The sequence below is a fragment of the Vulpes vulpes genome, chromosome 2 (genome assembly GCF_048418805.1).
Source record: "Vulpes vulpes isolate BD-2025 chromosome 2, VulVul3, whole genome shotgun sequence".
NCBI classification, from domain to species: Eukaryota; Metazoa; Chordata; class Mammalia; order Carnivora; family Canidae; genus Vulpes; species Vulpes vulpes.
This window is the reverse complement of record NC_132781.1, coordinates 97,490,916-97,501,348: the sequence shown is the minus strand read 5'-3', so window position 1 is coordinate 97,501,348 and position 10,433 is coordinate 97,490,916. Positions and strand designations below refer to the sequence as shown.

The following is a 10,433-nucleotide window of genomic DNA, read 5'->3' as shown; positions in this document are numbered from 1 at the left end:
GTCAGGATAGGTGTCTGTGAGATGGTGAGATCTGAGCAGGGGCCAGGAGGCCAGTGTGACTGCATTCCAGTGAGGTGAGAGGAGAATGAATTGTCAGTGATGAAGCAAGACAACTAAACCAGGAGACCTGATGTGTAAACTCTTGAAGGCCATTGGGATTTGGCCATTATTCTGAATGAAACGTGGAGTCATTTCAGGGTCATGGTCATTTGAGTAGAGGAGTGACATGATATGACTTACATATGTCGCACTCTGATCACTCCTCTGAGAATATATTACAAGGTAGCAAAGATAAAGCAAAGAAACCTATTTTGGGGTGATTGCAGCAATTCAGATGAGAGCTGATGGTGATTTGATAGAGACAGCTGTGAAAGTGGCAGGATAGATGTAAAAGTAGAGCTTTCTTGATTTCCTGATAGATTAGAAAACAGTTTTTGGCTTGAAAAGCTAGAAGGGTGGAGTTGCCGTTAACTGAAATGATAGACTCTGGTTTGAGTGGGAGGTGGGGGAATACCAGGAGTTCTGTTTTGGATGTTTTAGGTCTGAGATGCCTCAGATATATCCAAGTGAAGGAATTGGGTTGGCAGTTGAATATTCAAGTCTAGAGTTCAGGGGAACATTTTGGACTGGAGATAGACACCCTCAGATAGAGGTATAAGGGTGGTGTTTAGAACTATGGGCAATGGATGAGGTCATGTATGGAGTGAATGGAGATAGAAAGGAAGGCAAAGACTGGACCCTTGGGTAATTCCCTATAACTTAATGTTATAGGGAAAAGAGGGGGAACCAGCAAAGAGACCACCTAGGCAGGGGAAGAACCAAGTGGTTGTGTTGTCCACCAAAGAGTGTATTAAAGATGAGGGTGTGATTAACCCTGAGAGAGTTTGCCCAGAGCCCAAGTATGATGCCTGGGAATTGATCATGGGAGGCAGCAACATGGAGGTCATTAATGATTTTTGAGAGCAGTTTTGAAGGAATCCTGGGATAGTAAAGTTTGAAGCCAAGGGGAATGCTGGTGGGGAGGAAAAGGCATCACTAAACTAAGAATATCTGGGAGAAAAGTAGATAAGGGCTGAGGATGAAAGGATCAAACCCATGTGATTATATGTGTTATGACTAATTTTCCTTGTTGGCACATACAGCTGAGTTCTTACCAAATCTGAAGGAATGCTGAATCATTTATTTTCTCAGTGATTAGCACTTAATCACTTCATTAAAATATGTGTTGCTTTTATTCAAAATCAATTTTGTACTTCCCTATTAAGCCTTCTGAAAATTCATCTTGCCAAAAGAAATATGAATCCCTTGTAGGGTTTTCATGACTCAGAGACAAAGGATTTCTTTCCTTTTATTGAATTATTTGTGTTACCGAATCTGGCTACATTCTGAATCTCTTATTGTAATAAGTTAATATTTATTGTAATGCAAGCACAATAATGTAGTGCTTGGCATTGAGTTAACAATACAAATAATTAGATTTTATATATACCTTTCCAAAAGAAAGGAAAAGATTGTCATAAATGCACTTTGTAAACAACAATACATTGCTTTGTGATGTCTCTTGGACAGTTTTTGGGTAATATTTAATTCTTGTATTATTGATCTTATTTTTTCCTATTTAGATCGTAAGCTTTTAGAAGGCAGAGACAATATGCCACGCATATGCCTCATAGCAAAGAGACAGCTGTGTATTTAATCTTATATCTCTTTTATTGAATGAATTAACTTTAGTGCTCTTTTGCTTAAAAGCTGCCTAGTAACAACGGCAGAAAACCTGTCCTTTCTGATGCAACAAAATTTGAATGTCTGAGAATTTGTGACTTTGTTTTCCACAGTACAAGTCCTTCTGAAACAAGGTCAATATTTGTAGGGGTTCTTTGGTTGTGCTTATACTTTCTTATTCTCCATTAAGCATTTGATCATTGAAATAAAATTGACCCTTTGGGGGATGGTATGTCATATGTCTCTTTCATCCCAATTAGAATCCAGTTTAGTGCAACTGGCTGTATTCAGTCATTTCTTTTATAAATAAAGGCATTTGAGGGCCCTTGTAAGTCTTACAATTGGAAATGAGAATGGGCATATATTCTGATTCCCAGTTTATTGATTTTATTACAAATTTCTTTGACATGATAATTTTTCAGTAGATTTTTGCTCTTTCCAAAATATTTATCAACACATTTCTCCAAAGGTACGCAATTTTATTTTGTGATCTTGTAATTTCATACGGGCTTTATCACATGAAAATTGGCCATTTACTATTTTTAAATCTAACTTATTTTTGTGTAAAAAATGTACTGACTCTTATAATTTTCCCATTTGAAATATCTTTAAGAACAAATGGAGGAGACTGAGTAAACATTGTTAACTACAGGGAATTAGATGCTTAGTTACCAAACTAAATAGGTGCTTTTTGAAGGAAACATCTGAATGTGCAATGTCTATTTAGTGCTTCAGATGAAGAACATCATAGAACATTTTTTCCAGAAAATCTCCTTGGCTTAACTAGTTTGCTTTCTCTTCCAGCCTAGAAGCGGCCACATACTTCTCAAATCCTTGCAAAGCAGCTAAAAAGCTCTGTGATTCTTAAGGATTTGATAAAGATTTGGGACTCAAATCAGTACAAGCGAGAATTTATTTTTTTGCAAATTTTGGTGGTAGAAACTTTAGGCCATAAGTTTCTGCCACAGAAAAAGTAATAAAGGGCCTTCTAGGCCTGATATTTTAGTCACTTACATAGCACACTTTCTTAAACCTTGCTATATGTCTTTAGGATTGCTTGTTCCTCCCTTATTTTATTATTTTATTTTATTATTTATTTTATTTTATTTTATTGTTTTATTCTATTTTATTCTGTTTTATTTTATTTCTAGTGTAGTTAACATACAATGTTGTATTAGTTTCAGGTGTACAATAAAGTAATTCAATAATCCTGTATATTACTCAATGATCATCACAATAGGTGTGTTATTTATCCCCTCCATTTATTTCACCCATCCTCCTCCCCTCTGGTCACCATCAGTTTATTCTCTATAGTTAAGAGTTTGTTTTTTGGTTTGTCTTTCTTTACCCACTTTTTTTGTTTCTTGAATTACATACACTCTTGAGGGAAATCATATGGTATTTGTCTTTCTCTGACTGACTTATTTCACTTAATGTTATACTCTCTAGTTCCATCCATGTGGATGCAAATGGCAAGATCTCATTCTTTTTTACTGCTAATATTCCGGTGTGTGTGTGTGTGTGTGTGTGTGTGTGTGTGTGTGTGTGTGTGTGTTCTTTATCCATTCATCAGTTGATGGATACTTTCATCTTACAAAATAGCAGAATGGATTCCTGTGCTTGAAAGTTTATAATGTTAGGTGTTCTTAGTGTTAAGACTTTGCTACCAACTCTATTATCAGTTTATTCCTTTTTAAGCTGATTTTTCTGTTATAGAGTCCCAAACAGAATGTTAGGGATATAAGGGGATTTGATACAGCTGTTATTGTAGTGAAACACATACTCATATAATCTACAGACATCCTTGGACACTGGTAGGTGTCAAGCCCTGTGCAATTTAGCAGAGATAAAGAGAGAAAAGATACAGTTCTCTCCTTCATGGAATTAAGAGGCTGGTCAGTTCATTTTATTTTTAAAAAATGTGACCAGATGACAATTATTACTAAATGATAGTATGTGACCTTTTCTTTGCTCTTGCACTTTGTGAGGTTCTAACTGTTTTGCCATCTCTCACCAGATGTAAAGAAGAGGACTCAGCAGCTGGATGAATCAGACATAAGCTTGCAGGTAGAATGACAAGCTAAGGGAAGTCCAGGGACCAAGATGTGCCTCAAATGCATGGATTGCAGGAGACGACAGTTCTATTATAATACCTGCTCTAAAAACCATGAACTTATTCCAACATGATGGGTGGAACATGGTATTAGGGAACAATTGGAACATGAGAATTTTGTGTTTGCTTGTGCAGGGCTTCATTTACAAGAAACCATAGGTGAAAGCAAAAATTCACCAGTCAAACACCCACACTTATGAATACATAACACCCACACTTCAAACATTTACAGGGATCTCCGTTCACCATGAGGCATAAGTCACACTCATCCACACCTGGAGTTACAGCTTATCTCCCATTATGGCTGCTCCTCCTCCACCTTTACAATGGCTCACAGGCTGCCACGTTTGCCATGCCCACTTCCTCAAGCAATCTGCAGGTCTTCTAAAGGTAAAGCACCATATTTATTATAGTGTTAGTGCATTTCTTGCCATGGCCTGAAGTGTAATATTACACTAGTGTTCTATTTTTATTTTGTTTAAAGATTTTATTTATTTATTCACGAGAGACACAGAGAGGCAGAGACACAGGCAGAAGGAGAGGCAGGCTCCATGCAGGGAGCCCTATGTGGGACTCAATCCCGGGACCCTGAGATCATGACCTGAGCCAAAGGCAGATACTCTACCACTGAGCCACCCAGGTGCTCCTATACTACTGTTTTAATTAAGTTTCGATCTTTTTTAATGTGTCACTGACAAAATTTCTGAGTGTTGTTCCCCTAACCATTTTCCCCATAAACTCTGTAGTGTTAACTGCACAATTTTTGGAGAGCATGGATGGTTTTTTTTTTTTTTTTTTTTTTAATTTTATTTATTTATGATAGTCACAGAGAGAGAGAGAGAGAGAGAGGCAGAGACACAGGCAGAGGGAGAAGCAGGCTCCATGCACCGGAAGCCCGACGTGGGACTCGATCCCGGGTCTCCAGGATCGCGCCCCGGGCCAAAGGCAGGCGCCAAACCGCTGCGCCACCCAGGGATCCCAGCATGGATGGTTTTAAGAAACATGTCACATTATAGCAAAACTGTTTTCCATTATTATCATGTATCCCTAATTTCATATTTTGTAGGAGGAGTAAATTTGGGAGTATGAATGGCTGGGAGAAAAACCAGAATGTTTAGTACTATTTTTTGTAGACTATATTGACTTTAATAATATTTGGAAGACACAGGTGAAGAACTTGAATGCTACTGAAATCACTGATCTGTGGAAAAATAGAAAAGTCAGAAATGTGAGGCTCGAGCCAAAGTCAAAGCGTGACTGTTGAATGTGAAATTTTGAGTGGCCCCATTGGTATCCTGGGCTTGTGCTTGGGCCACTCTGGTGTGATCTACGTAGGTCAATTGAGTTATTTCTTTGCAATTCAGCAGTTAGCAGCTAAAGGTTGACTTTCTCACGTGCTTTCATGGTTCCCTGGAACCTCACCTGAAACTATACGTGTGTTCAGGAGGACAGGATCAGCCCCACAGTCTCCATATGAACAGGCAATGTAACAGTTTTTCATGATGAGAGCATTGAAATATTTCCTAATCTGATCAAAAAGCTCATTCTCCCGGCTTGCAAACAAAGACTATGTACTACAAAGTCCAGCAAAGTTGATTATAAAGGGAGTAGGTGGTGGCTGTGAAGAGCTCTTGAAGACAGGAAAAATGAGTCTGATTTAAACTTGATAATCCTCTTGGTTTCCTAATTAACAGACAGGAAAGTTTGGTAAATATAGGAAAGAGATGACTGTCCCTGATGCATTCTAAAGCCAATATTAATTGAATCACTATCTCCCTTGTTATCTAGATACCATTATTCGCTAGATAGTATTGCTCTAGTTGAAGATATTTGCAAATGCTGGTACAAATATTTGCTGAAACTTACTTTTTTCAAATTGTTAGTTGGTAGGTATAAAAAGGGTAAATGAATGCAAATATCTTTCCCAGAAAACTTTCTGGGCCCCCTACTCTGACCCTGTCAAGCTGAACTTTAGTTTTAATTTAATCTTCCTTGGTTCTCCAATCAAATTGTAGGGTTGAAAAATAATGGCAGGGAGGGAGTTATTTCGCAGGTTTTTTCCTTGCGTGTACCACAGCTCATCTCAGAAATAAGTACTCATCCTTTCCCGTTGCTTAGCCCCAAATGCATTATTATTTATTTGGCTGTGGTCGTTGGGGTATGGGAGCCTCTCCACTTGTAATTTTCCCCTTGGTCATGAGACATAGTCACATTCACACTACTGGCCTTTGGTGATACTACACCTAACCAAATTATCCAAGTGCTATCAGGAGGAACTAGAAATAGTCATGACTAAGCCTCCTCAGTTTGTTACAACTCCTAAAGTAGTAGTAAAGAGCTGTTTTGTTTTGTTTTGAAATTCTCTTTATTTCCAGGTAATAATGAGCTCCTCATGTGATATAGATCAGAAAGTTCAGAGTTGGTGTTTTAAAAACAAATTTATGGCATTTTTCTGTCATTTTCTCAAGCCTGGCTAGATTGCAATTTATAATATAATGATTTCCCATTTCATTCTCCTAAATTAATCATTGTGATATAAATATTGGTCCATATGTATTTTTCTTCTCCATGCCTACCTTCTTGCCTCAGAATAAAGTCTGAATTCCTCAGGCGCTAGCCATCTTCTCCTTCTAGTTAACACCAATCACCACTAATGTCTCTACCACCACTTCTCTTTTCAAATTCCTTCAAAAGAGTTTATTTCTGTGTCCTTTGCTCCGCCCATTAATTTCGTCTCTTCACTATACTACAGCCTCCTTTTCTCTCCTCCCTGCTCCCCCACCAACACATACAGTTATTTCCTGAAACTATTTTTGCTAAAGCTATCACTAACTTTCCCATTGCCAAATTCAGTGAATGTCTTAAAATTTCTTAAAAACTTTTAAAATGTGGATGAATGAACATATCTGTTAACCACTGATCCTAAGTCTTGGTAAATGACAGTTACAGGCTTTTAATTTTTTTTTAAAATTTTTTTATTTATTTATGATAGTCACAGAGAGAGAGAGAGAGAGAGAGAGAGAGAGAGAGAGGCAGAGACACAGGCAGAGAGTTACAGGCTTTTTAACAAAAGGTTCAAAAAAGAAGAGATGGGAGAGGAGAAATAATCATCAAATTGCAGAATGTTGTAGACAAGATAGTGGCATTTTATCTGACAGGTCTGAGAAAGCTGATTCCTAAGGCAAAGCCCTGAAAGGCTCTGGGTCTGGCAGTATCAGGCACATCTTGAAATAAGGTTAAAGGTGGCAAAAGAGTGACATCAGCAAGATAGTACAATAGGAGATCCCTGACTCCTATCCAAATCAGAAAGGAAGAAGTTAAATTGTCTGTGTTTGCAGATAACATGATCTTTATATAGAAAACCCTAAATTCCACTAAAAAAACTGTAGAACAAATGAATTCGGTGAAGTTGCAGAACACAGAATCCACATATAAAACTCAATTGCATTTCTATATACTAACAATGAACTATCCAAAAAAGAAATTAAGAAAACAATCTCATTCACAAGATCAACAAGAAGAATAAAATACTTAAGAATAAACTTGATCAAGAGGTGAAAGACTTGCATACTGAAAATTATAACACATTTAATGAAAGATATTAAAGAAAACACAGATAAATGGAAAGATATACTCTGTTCATTGACTGGGAGATTTAATATTGCTGAAATATCCACACTAGACAAAGTGACAAAGTGATATACAGATTTAGTACAATTCCTGTCAAAACTCCAATGCCATTTTCTACAGAAATAGAAAAAAACAATCCCGGGATGTCTGGGTGGCTCAGTGGTTGCTTTGGCCCAGAGCATGATCCTGGAGTTCCAGGATCGAGTTCCACATTGGGCTCCCTGCATAGAGCTTGCTTCTCCCTCTGCCTATGTCTCTGCCTCTCTCTCTCTCTCTCTCTCTCTGTCTGTCTCTCATGAATAAATAAATAAAATCTTTAAAGAAAAGAAAAAAACAATCCTAAAATTTATATGAAACCATCAAAACCACTGGATTGACAAAACAATCATGAGAAATATGAGCAAAACTGGAGGTGTTACACTTCCTGTAGTCATCAAAACAGTATGGTACTAGCATAAAAACAGGCACACACATTGAAAGAACTGGAAAACAACAACAGAAACAGACACATAAACCAATGTAACAGAACCCAGAGATGAGCCCACACATACATGGTCAACTAGTAATTGAGAAGGGGCCAAGAACACAAAATGTAGAATGGATAATCTCTTTAATAAATGGTTTTGGAAAAACAGAATATCAGATGTGTAAAAAAAAGAAATTCGGTCTTTTTTTCTTGCACCATATACAAAAAATTAACTTGAAATGAATTAAAGACTTAAATGTAAGACTTGAAACCATAAAATTCCCAGGAGAAAACATGGTGTAAGAATCCCGCGCGCACTGAAGATGGCGGCCGCCGTGGGAAGGTTCCTCCGGGCTTCGATTGCCCGACATGTGAGTGCTATTCCATGGGGCATCTCTGCCTCCGCAGCCCTTAGACCTGCTGCTTCCAGAAGAACATGCCTGACCAATGTATTGTGGTCTGGTTCTGGTCAAGCAAAATTCGCTTTTAGCACCGGTTCCTCCTACCACGCTCCGGCCGTCACCCAGCACGCGCCCTACTTTAAGGGCACTGCCTTTGTCAACGGAGAGTTTAAAGACCTAACCCTTGATGACTTTAAGGGGAGATATTTGGTGCTTTTCTTCTATCCGTTGGACTTCACCTTTGTGTGTCCTACAGAAATTGTTGCTTTCAGTGACAAAGCCAAAGAATTTCACGACGTGAACTGTGATGTTGTTGCAGTGTCAGTGGATTCCCACTTCACCCATCTCGCCTGGATCAACACACCACGGAAGAATGGCGGTTTGGGCCACATGAACATTGCACTCCTGTCAGATCTGACTAAACAGATTTCTGGAGACTATGGCGTGCTGTTAGAAGGCCCCGGTATTGCTCTAAGAGGTCTCTTCATCATTGACCCCAATGGAGTCATCAAGCATTTGAGTGTCAATGATCTCCCTGTGGGCCGAAGTGTGGAAGAGACCCTCCGCTTGGTGAAGGCATTCCAGTTTGTGGAAACCCATGGAGAAGTCTGCCCAGCAAACTGGACCCCGGATTCTCCTACAATCAAGCCACATCCAACTGCTTCCGAAGAATACTTTGAGAAGGTAAATCAGTAGGTCATCCCGTGTGTCCCCACCTCTTCTCACATGAGGAAAGAGCGCAGTTGGAACTCACCTTTAGCATTTCAAAAATGATTATTTATTGAAGATAAAACACCAATTATGCTTATATTCGTAAATAATCTAAATGTTTTGTTTTTGTAACACTGGCCAAGGCTTTTAAATGTACTCACATCCTTTAATTGGTAACCTCTTGATGGCTAGCTAGTTTGTAGGATGCTAGTTCACCTAGTCCTTGCATTATGTCTTCATTGGAAAGAGGAAACATTCTTTTTTGTTGGCCTTACTTGAACCTTTATGTTCACCAGAGTAGTACAACAAGCACCGAAGGTTGTGATCAAAGGTCCTAAAACTTTGTTGAATTTCTTTGCAATAAACTAAATTTTCTTTTAAGGCAGCAAAGATCATACATAGTTTTAAGGTGTTAACATCAGTGGTCTAATGTAACTCTTGCAATGGCTGTATATGTACTTGAAACAAATGTGAATCACGTTTTTAAAAAAAACACGGTGGCAGAGTGACTTAAGTGATCATGTGTGTCTCTCATCCTGAGATTAACATAGTTATTTTACTTATTTGTTAGCTAACGTAGGGTCTACATACAACTCTAGATATTCATTGGATATAATTATAGAGGACATTTATTGAATCCAGGAATTGCATTCTGAAATCATTGTAATTATTTTCTTTCCTGAAATGCTCAATGTAAAGTACATAATAAACATATTTTAAAATAAAAAAAAAAAGAACCCCTTGACAGTGATCTTGACAATGAATTTTTGGATATGAAAGCACAGGCAACAAAAAGAAAAATAAATAAGTGGGACTATATTAAAACTATAACTGCTGCACAGCATAAGAAGCCATTAACATAATGAAAAGAAAACTTATGAAGTGGAAGAAAAGATTTTCACACCACATGTTTGATAAGGGGTTAAAGTCTAAAATATATATAGAACTCATACTACTCAACAGCAAAATAATAACTCAATTAAAAAAATGGGTCAAGGAGCTGAATACACATTTTTTCCAAAGAAGATACACATGTGGTTAACTGGTATATGAAAATGTGCTCACTAATCACTAATCATCAGAGAATGCAAGTCAAAACAAGAATGCAATATAATTTCATACCTTTAAGAAGGTCTTTTATGAAAAAGCCAGGAGATAGCAAGTGATGGTGAGGATGTGGAGAAAAGGGAACCCTTAGGCGCTATTGACTGGAACGTAAATTGGTACTGCCATTATAGATGCAGCAAGAAGGTCCTCAAAAATTAAAACTAGAACTGCCATATGATCCAGAAATCTTACTTTTGAATGTATTTCCAAAGAAAATTAAATTGGAAGCTCAAAGACATAGCTGCACCTCTATGTTCATTGCAGTATTATTTGCAATACCCAA

General features: G+C 37.8%; 1 protein-coding gene across 1 annotated transcript; it reads left to right on the top strand.

Moving 5' to 3' along the window:
- Positions 1-8,240: 8,240 nt before the first annotated feature.
- On the top strand, positions 8,241-9,780 carry LOC112931106 (thioredoxin-dependent peroxide reductase, mitochondrial). The gene has a single exon (XM_026013614.2). The coding sequence runs from the start codon at positions 8,255-8,257 to the stop codon at positions 9,026-9,028; it is 774 nt and encodes a 257-aa protein (XP_025869399.2). The 5' UTR covers positions 8,241-8,254; the 3' UTR covers positions 9,029-9,780.
- The last annotated feature ends 653 nt before the right edge of the window (positions 9,781-10,433 follow it).